The 18163-nt window shown below is 62.3% G+C and overlaps 1 protein-coding gene across 1 annotated transcript; it reads left to right on the top strand.

Annotated features, from left to right (window-relative positions):
• The first annotated feature begins 523 nt into the window (after window positions 1–523).
• On the top strand, window positions 524–18153 carry SYVN1 (synoviolin 1). The gene is made up of 16 exons (XM_065044410.1): window positions 524–1342; window positions 2588–2837; window positions 3849–3941; window positions 4804–4956; window positions 5034–5082; window positions 5913–6016; window positions 6986–7112; window positions 7431–7530; window positions 8620–8685; window positions 8941–9057; window positions 10415–10557; window positions 11084–11182; window positions 11263–11373; window positions 12529–12715; window positions 14566–14645; window positions 15678–18153. Exons 2-16 carry the CDS (start codon window positions 2706–2708, stop codon window positions 15794–15796), a joined length of 1680 nt encoding a protein of 559 aa, XP_064900482.1. The 5' UTR covers window positions 524–1342; window positions 2588–2705; the 3' UTR covers window positions 15797–18153.
• The last annotated feature ends 10 nt before the right edge of the window (window positions 18154–18163 follow it).

Here is an 18163-nt window from a genome sequence, read left to right as displayed (position 1 = left end):
TGCGTGAAAACGGGGCTGGGTGGGGAGGGGGGGGGGCTCAGTGTCCCCAGGAGGGTGTCACCCCCCCCCCCTCCCCCCCCCCCCCCCACCAGAGAGGGGAGTTTTGGGGTTAAAAATGGGTGGAAAAGCCGCGATTTAGGGCAATAGCGACTCACGGGGGTTTAGAAATGGGGGGAAAAGTGACCGAAATAGGGAATAATAAAGAAAAAAACCACCATAAATTAGAGCGATTCGGTTCAGCGAAGGGGAATTTTGGGTTAAAAACCCCCGATTTGCCAACTTTGAGGGGAAGAAAAAGCGCGTTGAGGGCGTGGCCCAATTGGGGCCGATTTTCAGGCGCGTTTTGGGGTGAAAGCGGCGGGTTTTGGGGCGGCCGTTCGGGGGGTTTTGGGGCGAGTTCAGCGGGTTTTGGAGCAGGACCAGGAGGTGCCCCCCCCACCACCCCGGGTGGGCGGGGCCTGGAGGTGGGCGGGACAGCGGGGGCGTGGCCAGCGCGGGGGGCGTGGCGCGACAGTGCGGGCGTGGTCATGGTGAGGGCGTGACGCTACAAGGGAGGCGTGGCCAGAACGGAGGCGTGGCCAATGTGGGCGTGGCGCGGCAATGGAGGCGTGGTCAGTACGAAGGCGTGGTTAGCGGGGGCGTGGCCCCGCTGTGTTTTGGGGGCGCTGCCGCCCCCCACGCACCGTGCCCGGGATCTGTCGCCATCACCGGCGGGGTTTTGGGGGAAAACCAGGCGGTTTTGGGGTCACCCACTCCCCCCGCAGCGTTATTTGGGGGCTCACCCCCCCAACCCGTGGCATATTAAATTAATTTAATTAAATTAACCGTTTTTCAGCAGAGAGTTGGGCTAAAAAGGGCAAATCCGGGCCAGTTTGGGTCCCTCGTCGCTCCTCCCGCCCCTCACCTGGCAACAGCTGCCGATTCAGCGGGGCCTCGCGGGGGATTTTTCTGATTGGCCGAGCGCCGCGCGGGCCGACCAATGAGAGCGAGACACGGGCCCTTCGGCGTTCCCGCCCACCCAGGCTGAGGCTGCGGGGCAGCTCGGGCCGTACCAAGCGCGGCCGTGAGGGGTGGGAAAACCCAGCGGGTTTGCGGGTGTTCGTGGGCCCCACACGCCGCGCGTGGGGATCAGGCGGGAAAGGAGAACCCTCAGCGTCTCCCTCGGGAGGGGCCGTTATGGGGAGTAGAGTGGGGAGCAGAGGGTGGGGACGTGACACCTTGTGGTTTCCCCCCTTTCCGCGGGTGGTGCAGCCCGGGCGGAAGTGAGGTGTCGTGCGCTGAGGCGCTTCCGGTGGAGGAGCGGCCTGAGGGAGGCGGCGGTGGCGGCTGCGGCTCCATCCGAGTGAGTTGGGGACAATTGGGGACAATTGGGGACAATTGGGGGCGCGGGGACAGCGCGGCCGGAGGGGGCGGGAGCGGCGGGAGGGGCCCGGGGGGGGCGGGGAGGCGTTGGGCCCCTCGGTGGAGGAGGGAGACGTGAGGGGTGGGGGGCTGAGGAGGGACAGGGACACTGGGGGGGGGGCGGGACAAGGGGACGTGGGGACACTTGGGGGGCGGGGGGCGGGAAAGTGGGGCCGAGGGGGGCAGGGGGGTGGGGACAGGGACAAGGGGGCGCTTGGTGAGAGGGGGGACAAACAGGCGACATTTGGGGGGAGGATTTGGGGACAAACAGGCGACATTTGGGGGGAGGATTTGGGGACAAACAGGCGACATTTGGGGTGAGGATTTGGGGACAAACAGGCGACATTTGGGGGGAGGATTTGGGGACAAACAGGCGACATTTGGGGGGAGGATTTGGGGACAAACAGGCGACATTTGGGGGGAGGATTTGGGGACAAACAGGTGATATTTGGGGGGGGAGATTTGGGGACAAGGGGGTGACATTTGGAGGGAAGATTTGAGTCCAAACAAGTAACAGTTGGGGACAAAGGGGTGACATTTGGGGGGAAGATTTGGTGACAAGGGGGTGACATTTGGGGGAAGATTTGGGGACAAGGGGGTGACATTTGGGTGGGAAGATTTGGGTCCAACCAGGTGACATTTGGGGGGAAGATTTGGGGACAAGGGGGTGACATTTGGGGGAAGATTTGGGGCCAACCAGGGGACGTTGGGGGCAGATTTGGTGACAAGGGGGTGACATTTGGGGCCAACCAGGTGACATTTTGAGGGAAGATTTGGGTACAAACAGGCAACAGTTGGGGACAAGGGGGGAAGATTTGGGGACAAGGGGGTGACATTTGGTGGAAGATTTGGGGCCAACCAGGTGACATTGGGGGCAGATTTGGTGACAAGGGGGTGACATTTGGGTGGAAGATTTGGGGCCAACCAGGTGACATTTGGGTGGAAGATTTGGGGACAAGGGGGTGACATTTGGGTGGGAAGATTTGGGTCCAACCAGGTGACATTGGGGGCAGATTTGGTAACAGGGGGGTGACATTTGTGGCCAACCAGGTGACATTGGGGGCAGATTTGGTAACAGGGGGGTGACATTTGTGGCCAACCAGGTGCCACTTGGCGCCGCAGCCGCCGGTGCCACCGGGTTCCTTCCGTGCTCTTGTCCCGCTGACTCAGCGTTCCCCCCGCGCAGCCGGGAGCCGCGGGGCGGCTGTTTACCGGCCGTCGGGCTGTCGTCGGGCTGTCGTCGGGCTGTCGTCGGGCTGTCGTCGGGCTGTCGTCGGGCTGTTGTCGGGCTGTTGCGGCAGGCCATGCTGTGCACGGCGGCGGTGATGGCCGGCAGCCTGGCGCTCACCACGGCCGTGGTGGCGCACGCCTATTACCTCAAGCACCAGTTCTACCCCACCGTGGTGTATCTCACCAAGTCCAGCCCCAGCATGGCCGTGAGTCCCCGTTTGCTCGTTAACAGCGCCGAATTAATTAAGGAAGGGGGGAGCTCCGTGATGCGGAACGGGAGGGGGCGGCGATGGCGGCGACTTCTGCTTTCTGTGGCCAAAACGGGGCGTTTGGCGTTAACCGAAACGCCGATTGACGCACGTGGGGACACGGGGACGTCGGTGCCACCTCCATGGGAGCCCCAAACCCGCATGGGGACCCCACGGCTGCTCCCCCAGCCCCAAATTCACATGGGGACCCCATCGCTGCTCCCCCAGCCCCAAATTCACATGGGGACCCCATGGCTGCCCCCCCAGCCCCACATGGGGACCCCACGGCTGCCCCCCCAAATTCATGTGTGGACCCCACAGCTGCCCCCCCAGCCCCAAGCCCACATGGGGACCCCACGGCTGCCCCCACAGCCCCAAGCCCACATGGGGACCCCACGGCTGCCCCCCCAGCCCCACATGGGGACCCAATGGCTGCCCCCACAGCCCCAAACCCACATGGGGACCCCATGGCTGCCCCCCCAGCCCCACATAGGGACCCCATGGCTGCCCCGTGAGCCCCAAACCCACATGGGGACCCCATGGCTGCCCCCCCAAATTCATGTTGGGACCCCACGGCTGCCCCCCCAGCCCCAAGCCCACATGCGGACCCCATGGCTGCACCCCCAAACCCACGTGGGGACCCCACGGCTGCCCCCCCAGCCCCAAACCCACATGGGGACCCCACGGCTGCACCCCCAAACCCACGTGGGGACCCCACAGCTGCCCCCCCAGCCCCACATGGGGACCCCATCGCTGCTCCCCCAGCCCCAAGCCCACATGGGGACCCCACGGCTGCCCCCACAGCCCCAAACCCACGTGGGGACCCCATGGCTGCTCCCCCAGCCCCAGCCCCACATGGGGACCCCATGGCTGCCCCCCCAGCCCCACATGGGGACCCCATGGCTGCCCCCCCAGCCCCAAACCCCGTGGGGCCCCCCTCGCTGCCCCCGTTCACCCCCGTTTGTGCAGGTCCTGTACATCCAGGCCTTCGTGCTGGTTTTCCTGCTGGGCAAGTTCATGGGGAAGGTGTTTTTTGGGCAGCTGCGCGCGGCCGAGATGGAGGTGAGAGACCTTTGGGGGGCCCTGGGGGCTGGTGCCGTTTTGGGGGGATTCTGAACCCCAGGAGGGTTCTGGGGCTGTTTTGGGGGGGATTTTGAACCCATTTTGGGGGGGGATTTTGAACCCCAAGAAGGTTCTGGTGCCATTTTGGGGGGGATTTTGAACCCCAAGAGGCTTTTAATGCCATTTTTGGGGCAATTTAGAGCCCCAAGAGGCTTCTGGTGCCACTTTTGGGGCAATTTTGAGCCCATTTTGGGGGCATTTTGAACGCCAAGACGCTTTTAATGCCCTTTTCGGGTGCGATTTGGAGCCCCTGGGGCTCTTCAGCGCCACTTTTTTGGGGTTCCTATGAAGCGCCGCCCCACTCCGGGTTGACAAGCGGGGCGCCCGGGGTTGGGGGGTCCCCCAGCCCATTGTTTCACCCCATCGTTTGGCCCCGCCCACCCCATCGTTTGGCCCCGCCCCGTCGCTTGGCCCCGCCCCATCGCTTGGCCCCGCCCCATTGTTGGCTTCCACCCCATTGTTTGGCTCCACCCCATTGTTTGGCTCCACCCCATTGTTTGGCTCCACCCCGTTGTTGGCTCCACCCCATTGTTTGGCTCCGCCCCATTGTTTGGCTCCACCCCATTGTTTGGCTCCGCCCCATTGTTTGGCTCCACCCCATTGGTTGGCTCCGCCCCATGGTTGGCTCCGCCCCATGGTTGGCCCCGCCCCATTGTTTGGCCCCGCCCCATTGTTTGGCTCCCGCCCCATTGTTTGGCCCCGCCCCATTGCTGGCCCAGCCCCGTTGCTGGCCCCGCCCCGTTGTTTGGCCCCGCCCCATTGCTGGCCCCGCCCCATTGCTTCCCCGTCCCGCTGTCCCCAGCACCTCCTGGAGCGCTCGTGGTACGCGGTGACCGAGACCTGCTTGGCCTTCACGGTGTTCCGCGACGACTTCAGCCCGCGCTTCGTGGCGCTCTTCACCCTCCTCCTCTTCCTCAAGTGCTTCCACTGGCTGGCCGAGGACCGCGTGGACTTCGTGAGTGGGGGGGCGGGAAAACGGGCCGAAAAACACCGTTTTTGGGAAAAAAACCTGATTTCCCCCCTTTTTGGCAGATGGAGCGGAGCCCCAACATCTCCTGGCTCTTCCACTTCCGGATCGTCTGTGAGTGACCTTATTAGCGCAGCTCGTTAACGAGGGAGCGTTAATGACACCGGTGGGGTTAACGAGGGAGCCTTAATGACACCGTGGGGTTAACGAGGGAGCGTTAATGACACCGGTGGGGTTAACGAGGGAGTGTTAATGACACCGTGGGGTTAACGAGGGAGCATTAATGAAACCATAGGGTTAACGAGGGAGCGTTAATGACACCGTGGGGTTAACGAGGGAGCGTTAATGACACTGTGGGGTTAACGAGGGAGTGTTAATGACACCAGTGGGGTTAATGAGGGAGCGTTAATGACACCGGTGGGCTTAACGAGGGAGTGTTAATGACACCAGTGGGGTTAACGAGGGAGCGTTAATGACACTAGTAGGGTTAATGAGGGAGCGTTAATGACACCGGTGGGCTTAACAAGGGAGTGTTAATGACACCAGTGGGGTTAATGAGGGAGTGTTAATGACACCGGTAGGGTTAACGAGGGAGCGTTAATGACACCAGTGGGGTTAATGAGGGAGCGTTAATGAGGCCGGTGGGGTTAACGAGCTCGCAGAGGGAGGGGATTTAGGACTCAAAACTGGTTTATTTGAAGGAATTTTGGTGTTTTTTGGTGGACGTGAGGACACAAGAAGCAGAAAAGGTTCCAAACATGGGACGTGTTAATTAAACCCTTCGTTAGTGGGATGTGTTAATTAAACCCTTCGCTAGCACGGAGCCCTTAGACCCCGCTGGGGAGCAATTGATGAGTTTTGGGGTGCGACCTTCAGAGATTTAGTTCTCAGGGTTCCCCCCCCGAGCTCGCGGGTCGTTAACGCCTCGCCCTAATTAACCCCAGCGCTGATGTTCCTCCTGGGCGTCCTGGACTTCCTGTTCGTTAACCACGCGTACCACAGCATCCTAACGAGGGGAGCGTCCGTGCAGCTCGTCTTCGGCTTCGAGGTGGGTGCCGGCGACACCGGGGGCGTCACCGCGACACCGGGGGCGTCACCGCGACACCGGGGGCGTCACCGCGGGCGTCACCGCGACACCGGGGGTATCACCACGACACCAGGCGCGTCATCGCGGGTGTCACTGCGACACCGGGGGTGACACCGGGGGCGTCACTGCGACACCGGGGGCGTCACCGCGACACCGGGGGTATCACCGCGACACCAGGCGCGTCACCGCGGGTGTCACTGCGACACCGGGGGCGTCACCGCGGATGTCACTGCGACACCGGGGGCATCACCGGGGGCGTCACCGCGACACCGGGGCGTCACCGCGACACCGGGGGCGTCACCGCGGGTGTCACTGCGACACCGGGGGCGTCACCGCGACACCGGGGGCGTCACCGCAAGCGTCACCGCGACACCAGGGGTGTCACCAGGGGTGTCACCGTGTCACTGGGGGGCGTCACCGTATCACCGTGAGCATCACCGCGGGCATCACCGCGGGTGTCACCAGGGGCGTCACCACATCACCGGGACATCACCACGGGCTGGGGGCGTCAGCATGGGTGTCACCACGACACCGGGGGTGTCACCGGGAGCGTCACCGCGGGCGTCACCGCAACACCGGGGGCATCACCAGGGTTGTCACCGTGTCACTGGGGGGTGTCACTGTATCACCGTGGGCGTCACCAGGGGCGTCACCACGTCACCAGGGACATCACCATGGGCTGGGGGCGTCAGCATGGGTGTCACCGCGACACCGGGGCATCACCGCGAGCGTCACCAGGGGTGTCACCGCGAGCGACGCCGGGCGCGTCACCGGGGGTGTCACTGCGGGCGTCACCACGACACTGGGGGCGTCACCAGGGGTGTCACCGTGTAACTGGGGGGTGTCACCGTATCACCGCGTGCGTCACCGGGGGCGTCACCGCGTCACCGGGGGCGTCACCGCGAGCCCGACGCTCCCGTGTCCCCCCAGTACGCCATCCTGGTCACCATGGTGCTCACCGTGTTCGTCAAGTACGTGCTGCACTCCATCGACCTGCAGAACGAGAACCCGTGGGACAGCAAGGCCGTCTACATGCTCTACACCGAGCTCTTCACCGGTACCGCCGCCTCCCCTCGCCCACTTTGGGGGCTTTGGGGTCTTTCCCGCTTGGGCCTGGTCCCCCGGGGCTCATTATGGAGCTCAATCAGTTGGCGATTAACGGAGATGGTAGACACCGTGTAACGGTGTAACTGGGAGGTTGAATGCAAGTCAACGGTGAAGGTCCCGTGACCTTGGAGGTCCCATCTACGTCAACCAAGCTCTGGTTGACCAAGGACATGGGACCTGACACCCCCAGAGGTCCCAGTTGCCCCCAGAGGTCCCATCCCACGTCCGTCTGTCCGTGACCTTGGCCGTGTGTCCCGTTGTCCCGCAGGGTTCATCAAGGTGCTGCTCTACATGGCCTTCATGACCATCATGATCAAAGTCCACACCTTCCCGCTCTTCGCCATCCGCCCCATGTACTTGGCCATGAGGTCAGTTGGCTTTCGGGGGCACCTCCGGCGTCACCGGGTGCTTGGGTCCCCCCAGTTGGGTCCCCCCAGTTGGATCCCCTCAGTTGGTCCCCAGTTGGTCCCAGTTGGATCCCCCGCAGTTGGTTCACCCCAGTTGGATCCCCTCAGTCCCAGTTGGTCCCAGTTGGATTCCCTCAGTTGGATCCCCAGTTGGATCCCCAGTTGGATCCTCTCAGTTGGTCCCAGTTGGTCCCAGTTGGATCCCCAGTTGGATCCCCCAGTTGGTCCCAGTTGGATCCCCCAGTTGATCCCCAGTTGGATCCTCTCAGTTGATCCCCAGTTGGATCCCCCCCAGTTGGTCCCAGATGGGTCCCCAGTTGGATCCCCCAGATGGATCCTCTCAGTTGATCCCCAGTTGGATCCCCCCAGTTGGATCCCCCCCCGTTGATCCCAGTTGGATTCCCTCAGTTGGATCCCCAGCTGGTCCCAGTTGGATCCCCAGTTGGATCCCCCAGTTGGTCCCCAGTTGGATCCCTCAGTTGATCCCCAGTTGGATCCTCTCAGTTGATCCCCAGTTGGATCCCCCTCAGATGGATCCCCCCCATTGATCCCAGTTGGATCCCCCCAGTTGAATCCCCGGTTGGTCCCAGTTGGATCCCCCCAGTTGATCCCCCTGGTTGGATCCCCCCAGTTGGTCCCCATGGGTCCCAGTTGATCCCAGTTGGTCCCAGTCGATCCCAGTTGGTCCCCATGGGTCCCGGTCGGTCCCGGTTGATCCCAGTTGATCCCAGTCAATCCCAGTCGGTCCCGGTTGATCCCGGTCGGTCCCGGTTGATCCCAGTTGGTCCCAGTTGGTCCCAGCCGGTCCCGGTTGGTCCCAGTCGGTCCCAGTGGGTCCCAGTCGGTCCCGGTTGGTCCCAGTCGGTCCCAGTTGGTCCCAGTCGGTCCCGGTTGGTCCCAGTCGGTCCCGGTTGGTCCCAGTCGGTCCCCGTTGGTCCCGGTCGGTCCCCGTTGGTCCCGGTCGGTCCCGGTTGGTCCCAGTCGGTCCCGGTCGGTCCCGGTTGGTCCCAGTCGGTCCCGGTTGGTCCCAGTCGGTCCCTGTCGTTGCAGGCAGTTCAAGAAGGCCGTGACGGACGCCATCATGTCGCGCCGCGCCATCCGCAACATGAACACCCTGTGAGTGCCGCGGCGGTGCCGCCGGGTCCCCCCGCCCCCAAAACACCCCCAGTCCGAGGGAAAACACCTCAAACCGCCGCCGGGCCGGGGCCGCACACCCGTGGGCGTCACAGCCGCAACGTCAGCGCAACCACAACGTCAACCGCAACAACCACCGCCAGCCGGTGCCGCCGAGCCGCAACGGGCGCCCCCAAAGCGCCGCGGCCCCCGGGACGCCGGCAAAATGGCCATTTTGGGTGTTTTGGCCCCAAACAGGTACCCCGACGCCACCGCCGAGGAGCTGCAGGCCGTGGACAACGTCTGCATCATCTGCCGCGAGGAGATGGTGACGGGCGCCAAGCGCCTGCCCTGCAACCACATCTTCCACACCAGGTGCGCGCCGCCCGCGCCCCCCGCTGGGGGTTTGGGGGACCCCCCTCAGCGCCCCGTGTCCCTGCACCCCTGATTTGGGGATCCCCATCATCACCCCGTGTCCCCCCAGCCCCGATTTGGGGGTTTGGGGGACCCCCTCAGCGCCCCGTGTCCCTGCACCCCTGATCTGGGGATCCCCATCATCACCCCGTGTGTCCCCAGCCCCGATTTGGAGGTTTGGGGACCCCCATCCGCAGCCCGATGGGGGGTTTTGGGGACCCCCCTCATCGCCCCGTATCCCCACAGCCCCAATTTGGGGGTTTGGGGACCCCCCTCATCACCCCATGTCCATGCACCCCTGATTTGGGGACCCCCATCATCACCCCATGTCCCCCCAGCCCAAATTTGGGGGGGTTTTGGGGTTCAGGACCCCCCTCAGTACCCCGTGTCCCCACAGCCCCAATTTGGGGGTTTGGGGACCCCCATCCGCAGCCCAATTTGGGGGTTTTGGGGAGACCCTCATTGCCCCCATGTCCCTGCAGCCCCAATTTGGGGGGGTTTGGGGAACCCCGTCATCACCCCGTGTCCCCCCAGCCCTGATTTGGGGTGGTTTTGGGGTTCAGGCCCCCCCCGATCACCCCGTGTCCCCCCAGCCCCGGTTTGGGGGGGTTTGGTTTTAGGGTTCAGGACCCCCCTGATCGCCCCGTGTCCCCCCAGCCCCGGTTTGGGGGGCTTTGGGGCCCCCCTGATGGCCCGTGTCCCCCCAGCCCCGGTTTGGGGGGGTTTTGGGGTTCAGGCCCCCCCCGATCGCCCCATGTCCCCCCAGCCCCGGTTTGGGGGGGTTTTGGGGTTCAGGCCCCCCCCGATCGCCCTGTGTCCCCCCAGCCCCGGTTTGGGGGGCTTTGGCCCCCCCTGATGGCCCGTGTCCCCCCAGCCCCGGTTTGGGGGGCTTTGGGCCCCCCTGATGGCCCGTGTCCCCCCAGCCCCGGTTTGGGGGGCTTTGGGCCCCCCTGATGGCCCGTGTCCCCCCAGCCCCGGTTTGGGGGGCTTTGGGGCCCCCCCGATGGCCCGTGTCCCCCCAGCCCCGGTTTGGGGGGCTTTGGGCCCCCCTGATGGCCCGTGTCCCCCCAGCCCCGGTTTGGGGGGCTTTGGGCCCCCCCCGATCGCCCCATGTCCCCCCAGCCCCGGTTTGGGGGGCTTTGGGCCCCCCTGATGGCCCGTGTCCCCCCAGCCCCGGTTTGGGGGGCTTTGGGCCCCCCTGATGGCCCGTGTCCCCCCAGCCCCGGTCTGGGGGGCTTTGGCCCCCCCTGATGGCCCGTGTCCCCCCAGCCCCGGTCTGGGGGGCTTTGGCCCCCCCTGATGGCCCGTGTCCCCCCAGCTGCCTGCGCTCGTGGTTCCAGCGCCAGCAGACGTGCCCCACGTGCCGCATGGACGTGCTCCGCGCGTCGCTGCCGCCGCCGCCGCCGCCCCCCGAGCCCCCCGCGCCCCCCCCGGCCCCCCCGGCCCCCCAGCCCCCCAACTGTGAGTTCCCAGCTGTTTCGTTGGGACGGGGGGGCCCTGGAGCTGCAGTTTTTGGGGGGCGGGGGATCCTTGAAAATGCCTTTTGCACAGTGGGGAGCCTTGAAACTGCTTCTTGGGATGGGGGGGGGGGGGGAGTCCTGAAACCGCCCTCAGGCGCAGCGGGGGGGCTTGAAACTGCCTCTGGTATAATGGGGGGCCCTGAAACTGCCTCTGGGATACTGGGGGACCTGGATCTGATATTGGGGGCCCTGGATGTGCCTCTGGGATATTGGGGGGCCCTGGATCTGCCCTTGGGACACTGGGGGCCCCTGGATCTGCCTCTGGTATAATGGGGGGCCCCGAAACTGACTCTGGGATATTGGGGAACCCTGAAACTGCCTCTGATACGATGGGGGGCCCTGAAACTGCCTTTGGGATATTGGGGGGATCTGAAACTGCCTTTAGGTTATTGGGGGGCCCTGGATGTGCCTCTGGGATATTGGGGGTCCCCAACGCCGGCAATTGGGGGTGTTCTGGGGTCCCCCAGTTCCGCAGGGGCTGCTGCCGCCCTTCCCCCCGGGGATGTTCCCGTTCTGGCCGCCGGTCGCCCCGTTCCCGCCCCCCGGCACCGAAACCGGCGCCCCCGGTGAGTCCCATCCCCAAAACCCCCAAAAACGGCCCCAAACCGGCCCCCCCACCGCGCTCACGTCACCGTTGTCCCCGCAGCCGCCGCCTCCCGCCCCGGTGACACCGGCGGCACCGCCACGGAACCCACGGCAGCGCCGGGGCTGCCGCTGCCCCCCCCCTGGCTGGGGACGCCGTGGCCGCCTGTTTTTGGTAAGAAAACAGCCGGTTTTGGGGTCATTTCCCCGCCTGTTGTGGGTGAACATGGGCTGCGGTGGGACCACGCGGCCGCTCGCTCACTCGGCGCTGCCGCCGCTGGATGAGCCCATTTTCACCCGTTTGTCACCCATTTGTCACCCATTTCTCACCCGTTTGTCACCCGTTTGTCACCCGTTTGTCACCCATTTCCCACCCATTTCTCCACCCATTTCCCCACCCATTTCTCCACCCATTTCCCCACCCATTTCCCACCCATTTCTCCACCCGTTTCCCCACCCATTTCCCCACCCATTTCCCACCCATTTCCCACCCATTTCTCACCCATTTTCCCCCATTTCCAGGGCTCCCCCCCATGCTGGTGCCGCCGGCTGGATGAGCCCATTTTCACCCGTTTCTCACCCATTTCTCACCCATTTTTACCCATTTTTAACTCCTTTTAACCCATTTTCCCCTGTTTCCCCCCATTCCAGGGCTCCCCCACCTGTGCCAGTGGCGCGGCTGGATGAGCCCATTTGTCACCCGTTTGTCACCCGTTTGTCACCCATTTGTCACCCATTTGTCACCCATTTGTCACCCATTTGTCGCCCATTTGTCGCCCATTTCCCACCCATTTCCCACCCACTTTCCCACCCATTTCTCACCCATTTTCCCCCATTTCCAGGGCTCTCCCCCATTCTGGTGTCGCCGGCTGCATGAGCCCATTTGTCACCCATTTGTCACCCATTTCCCACCCATTTTCCCGCCCATTTCCCGCGCATTTCTCACCCATTTTTAACCCATTTTCCCCCGTTTCCCCGTGGCAGGGCTGCCCCCGATGCCGGTGCCGCCGGCTGGATGAGCCCATTTGTCACCCATTTGTCACCCATTTGTCACCCATTTGTCACCCATTTGTCACCCATTTGTCACCCATTTGTCACCCATTTCCCACCCATTTCCCACCCATTTTCCAGCCCATTTCTCGCCCATTTCTCGCCCATTTTAACCCATTTTAACCCATTTTCCCCTGTTTCCCTGTGGCAGGGCTGCCCCCGATGCCGGTGCCGCCGGCTGGATGAGCCCATTTGTCACCCATTTCCCCGCCCATTTCTCGCCCATTTCTCGCCCATTTTAACCCATTTTAACCCATTTTCCCCCGTTTCCCCGTGGCAGGGCTGCCCCCGATGCCGGTGCCGCCGGCGGGCTTCGCGGGGCTGACGGCCGAGGAGCTGCGCGCCATGGAGGGGCAGGAGCGGCAGCACCTGGAGGCGCGGCTGCAGTGCCTGCACAACATCCACACGCTGCTGGATGCGGCCATGCTGCAGATCAACCAGTACCTGGGGGTGCTGGCCACGCTGGGGTACGCAACACCCGCCGCGGGGTGACACACGGGTGACACACGGGGTGACACACAGAGTGACACACGGGTGACAAACAGGGTGACACACGGGGGTTTGCTGCAGATCAACCAGTACCTGGGGGTGCTGGCCACGCTGGGGTACGCAACACCCACCGCGGGGTGACACACGGGTGACACACGGGGTGACACACGGGTGACAAACAGGGTGACACACGGGGGTTTGCTGCAGATCAACCACTACCTGGGGGTGCTGGCCACGCTGGGGTACGCAACACCCGCCGCGGGGTGACACACGGGTGACACACGGGGTGACACACAGAGTGACACACGGGTGACAAACAGGGTGACACACGGGGGTTTGCTGCAGATCAACCAGTACCTGGGGGTGCTGGCCACGCTGGGGTACGCAACACCCGCCGCGGGGTGACACACGGGTGACACACGGGGTGACAAACAGGGTGACACACGGGGGTTTGCTGCAGATCAACCAGTACCTGGGGGTGCTGGCCACGCTGGGGTACGCAACACCCGCCGCGGGGTGACACACGGGTGACACACAGGGTGACACACAGGGTGACACACGGGTGACAAACAGGGTGACACACGGGGGTTTGCTGCAGATCAACCAGTACCTGGGGGTGCTGGCCACGCTGGGGTACGCAACACCCGCCGCGGGGTGACACACGGGTGACAAACGGGGTGACACACGGGGTGACAAACAGGGTGACACACGGGGGTTTGCTGCAGATCAACCAGTACCTGGGGGTGCTGGCCACGCTGGGGTACGCAACACCCGCCGCAGGGTGACACACGGGTGACACACGGGGTGACACACAGGGTGACACACGGGTGACAAACAGGGTGACACACAGGGTGACACACGGGGGTTTGCTGCAGATCAACCAGTACCTGGGGGTGCTGGCCACGCTGGGGTACACAACACCCGCCGCGGGGTGACACACGGGTGACACACGGGGTGACACACAGGGTGACACACGGGTGACAAACAGGGTGACACACGGGTGACAAACAGGGTGACACACAGGGTGACACACGGGGGTTTGCTGCAGATCAACCAGTACCTGGGGGTGCTGGCCACGCTGGGGTACGCAACACCTGCTTCGGGGTGACAAGCAGGGTGACACATGGGGTTTGGGTGACACATGGGGTTTGGGGTTTTGGGTGACACATGGTTTGGGGTCACACCCGGGGTTTGGGGTGACACACGGGGTTTGGGTGTAATATGGGGGTTTGGGTGACACCCAGGGTTTGGGGTTTGGGTGTAACACGGGGGTTCTGGGGTGACACCCGTGGTTTGGGTGTAACATGGATGTTTGGTGTGACACTTGGGGTTTGGGGTGACACCCGTGGTTTGGGTGTAACATGGGGTTTGGGTGTAACACGGGGTTTGGGTGACACCCGGGGTCTGGGTTTTGGGTGACACACGGGGTTTGGGTGACACCCGTGGTTTGGGTGTAACACGGCGTTTGGGTGACACCCGGGGTTTGGGGTTTTGGGTGACACCCGTGGTTTGGGTGTAACACGGGGTTTGGGTGACACCCGGGGTTTGGGGTGACACCCGTGGTTTGGGTGTAACACGGGGTTTGGGGTGACACCCGTGGTTTGTGTGTAACACGTGGTTTGGGTGACACCCGTGGTTTGGGTGTAACACGGGGTTTGGGTGACACCCGGGGTTTGGGTGACACCCGGGGTTTGGGGTTTGGGTGACACCCGGGGTTTGGGGTTTGGGGTGACACCCGTGGTTTGTGTGTAACATGGGGTTTGGGTGACACCCGGGGTCTGGGGTTTGGGTGACACCCGGGGTCTGGGGGTTCCTGATGTCTCCCCAGGTCGCCCCGTCAGGCCCGGCCCAGCGACCCCCCCGGCGCGGAGCCCGAGCCCCCCGGAGCCTCCGCGGGTCCCAGCGCCGGTGAGTGCGGGAGACCGGGCTGGACCGCTTCACACTGGTCCATACCGGTCTGTACCGGTTCATACCGGTCTGTACTGGTCCATACCGGTCTGTACTGGTTCATACCGGTCTGCACTGGTTCGTACTGGTTCATACCGGTCTGCACTGGTCCATACCGGTCTGTACTGGTTCGTACCGGTCTGTACTGGTTCGTACTGGTCTGCACTGGTCCATACCGGTCTGCACTGGTCCATACCGGTCTGCACTGGTCCATACCGGTCTGTACTGGTTCATACCGGTCTGTACTGGTCCATACCGGTCTGTACTGGTTCATACCGGTCTGCACTGGTTCATACCGGTCTGCACTGGTTCGTACTGGTCTGTACCAGTTCATACCGGTCTGTACTGGTCCATACCGGTCTGTACTGGTTCATACCGGTCTGTACTGATTCATACCAGGCTGTAGTGGTTCATACTGGTTCATACCTGTCTGCACTGGTTCATACCGGTCTGCACTGGTTCGTACTGGTCTGTACCAGTTCATACCGGTCTGTGCTGGTCTGCACAGGTTCACACCACTGTGCACTGGTTTGAGCCAGTTTGATCTGGTTTGATCTGGTTTGAGCCAGTTTGAACCGGTATGAACCAGTTTGAACTGGTTTGAACTGGTTTGAGCTGTTTTGGACTGGTTTGAACTGGTTTGAGCCCATTTGACCTGGTTTGAAGCGGTTTGATTGGTTTGAACTGGTTTGAGCCAGTTTGATGGGTTTGAACTGGTCTGAACTGGTTTGATCGGTTTGACCTGGTTTGAACCGGTTTGAACTGGTCTGAACTGGTTTGATTGGTTTGACCTGGTTTGAACCGGTTTGAACCGGTTTGAACTGGTTTGAACTGGTTTGAGCCGGTTTGATGGGTTTGAATTGGTTTGAAGTGGTTTGATGGGTTTGAACTGGTTTGAACCAGTTTGAACCGGTTTGAACTGGTTTGAGTTGGTTTGAACTGGTTGGAGCCGGTCTGAACCGGTTTGAACGGGTCGCACTGGTGCTCCCGCAGGCGCCGGCGCGGCGGGTGAGGCCGAAGCCGCGGAGGAGGAGGAGGAGGAGGAGGAGGAGGAGCCGGACGCGGCCGAGCTGCGGCGCCGGCGCCTCCAGAAACTGGCGGCTCCGCTCTGACCCCGTTCCGCCCCGTTTCACCCCGATTCGCCGCCGGAACCCTCAGGGCAGGACCGCCGCTTCCCATTCCCCTTCCGCTTCCCCTTCCTCTTCCCCTTCCGCTTCCCCTTCCGCTTCCCCTTCCTCTTCCCCTTCCGCTTCCCCTTCCGCTTCCCCTTCCTCTTCCCCTTCCTCTTCCCCTTCCGCTTCCCCTTTCCCTTCCCCTTTCCCTTCCCCTTTCCCTTCCCCTTTCCCTTCCCCTTTCCCTTCCCCTTCCGCTTCCCCTTCCGCTTCCCCTTCCGCTTCCCCTTCCGCTTCCCCTTCCTCTTCCCCTTCCGCTTCCCCTTTCCCTTCCCCTTTCCCTTCCCCTTTCCCTTCCCCTTTCCCTTCCCCTTCCGCTTCCCCTTCCGCTTCCCCTTCCGCTTCCCCTTCCGCTTCCCCTTTCCCTTCCTCTTCCACTTCCCCTTCCCCCCCTTCCTCTTGCCTTCCCCTTCCCTTTCTACTTCCCCTTCCTCTTCCCCCTCCCCTTCCTCTTCCCCCTCCCCTTCCTCTTCCCTTCCCCTTCCACTTCCCCTTCCCCTTCCGCTTCCCCTTCCTCTTCCCCCTCCCCTTCCCCTTCTACTTCCCCTTCCCCTTCTACTTCCCCTTCCTTTCTACTTCTCCTTCCACTTCCCCTTCCTCTTCTCCTTCCTCTTCCCTTCCCCTTTCCCTTCCCCTTCCCCCTCCCCTTCCTCTTCCCCTCCCCTTCCTCTTCCCCTCCCCCTCCCCCTTTGCCTCTTTCCGCTCCTTCTCCCTCACTTTTCCCCCATTTCCCGCCTTCCCCTCCCCCCTCTGGTTTTTGCTGGTTTCTCCCCTTTTTCAGTGATTTTTTTCACCCCGTTTTCTCTGGTTTTCCCCATTTCCCCCCCTTTCCCCTCCCCCTCCCCCTTCCCCCATTTCCCCCCGTCTCCCTCCCCCACTTCTCTACCTCCACCGGGCGCCGCTTCGGATGGCCCCAAATCGCCATTTTTAACCCCAACCCCCCTCGTTAGGAAACGAGCTCGTTAACAGTATTAACCCCTCCCGCCCTGAAAACGCCGCTTTTGGCCCCAAAATCCGCCCCCCGGCTCCTCAACCCCCGAATCCCCCGCGTGGCCCCGACCGCCCCCAGACTGGTCCGGACTGGTTCATACTGGTTTGGACTGGTCTGTACTGGTCCGGACTGGTTCATACTGGTTTGGACTGGTCCGTACTGGTCATACTGGTCTGTACTGGTTGGTACTGGTTCATACTGGTTCATACTGGTCTGTATTGGTTGATACTGGTCTGTACTGGTTCATACTGGTTCGGACTGGTCTGTACTGGTCCGTACCAGTCCGTACCGGTTCATACTGGTCTGTACCGGTTCATACTGGTCATACTGGTTCATACTGGTCTGTACTGGTTGATACTGGTCCATACTGGTTCGGACTGGTCTGTACCGGTTCATACTGGTTCATACTGGTCTGTACCGGTTCATACCGGTCCGTACCGGTTCATACTGGTCTGTACTGGTTTCACGTCCCCGCCAGTGCCGGGAGGCGGATTTTTGGGTCATTTTGGGGTCATTTTGGGGTCATTTTGGGTCGTTTTTGGTCCTTTTCGCCCCGTTTCCTCCGGTGCCTCTTGGACCCACAAAAGGGCTTCGAGGAGCCCAAAAAGCTCAGGGAAACCCATTTTGGGGCGGAACGCGGCGTTTTTGGGGCTGAACGCGGCGTTTTTGGGCTAAAACGCAGCATTTTTGGGCTAAAATACGGCGTTTTTGGGGCTGAACGCGGCGTTTTTGGGACGGAACGCGGCGTTTTTGGGGCTGAACGCGGCGTTTTTGGGACGGAACGCGGCGTTTTTGGGACGGAACGCGGCGTTTTTGGGGCTGAACGCGGCATTTTTTGGGGCCGGAACGCGGCGATTTGGGCGGAAATGGTGATTTTTGGTCACGAGGCTGATTTGCTCTTTTTCTCCCCAATTCTTGGCCTCGTTGCCCAAATGGCGTGTTTAACGACTTTTTGCCATAACGAGCCTCCGCAATTCCGCTTTTTGCGTTAATTTTCCCTTTTTTTACCCATTTTGAGCCAGAATGCTGAAGTTTTGTGGCCGATTCTCCTTGAGTTGGGTTTGTTGGGTTTTTTTTCTGGTGAATTGCTGAAATTTTCCTTCATTTTGGGGCAAAAACCCAAATTTTCCTTCATTTTGGGGCACAAACAGCGTTTGACCCCAAACCTGCTCCTTTTTGCCCCAAAACCGTTTCCTTTCCCCCCGCGGGTGACGTCGGCGTTGGGAGAATTATTTAATTTGTAAATAATGTATAAATTTTTAATAGTTTAATTGTAAGATACGGCACAATAAAGGTTGCAAGTAAAGCTTGGCGCT

This window comes from Columba livia, chromosome 38 (assembly GCF_036013475.1).
Source record: "Columba livia isolate bColLiv1 breed racing homer chromosome 38, bColLiv1.pat.W.v2, whole genome shotgun sequence".
Lineage (NCBI taxonomy): Eukaryota > Metazoa > Chordata > Aves > Columbiformes > Columbidae > Columba > Columba livia.
The sequence above is the reverse complement of the archived record's forward strand: the minus strand, read 5'-3'. Positions and strand labels throughout refer to the sequence as shown.

What these genes read in the sequence shown, in the direction of transcription:
- SYVN1 (XM_065044410.1), top strand. Translation starts at nt 2,706, where the DNA reads ATGCTGTGCACGGCGGCGGTGATGGCCGGCAGCCTGGCGCTCACCACG. An exon ending in TGCGCGCGGCCGAGATGGAG is followed by an intron (nt 3,942 to 4,803) that starts GTGAGAGACCTT and finishes CGCTGTCCCCAG; the next exon opens with CACCTCCTGGAGCGCTCGTG. An exon ending in ATCCGCAACATGAACACCCT is followed by an intron (nt 8,686 to 8,940) that starts GTGAGTGCCGCG and finishes GGCCCCAAACAG; the next exon opens with GTACCCCGACGCCACCGCCG.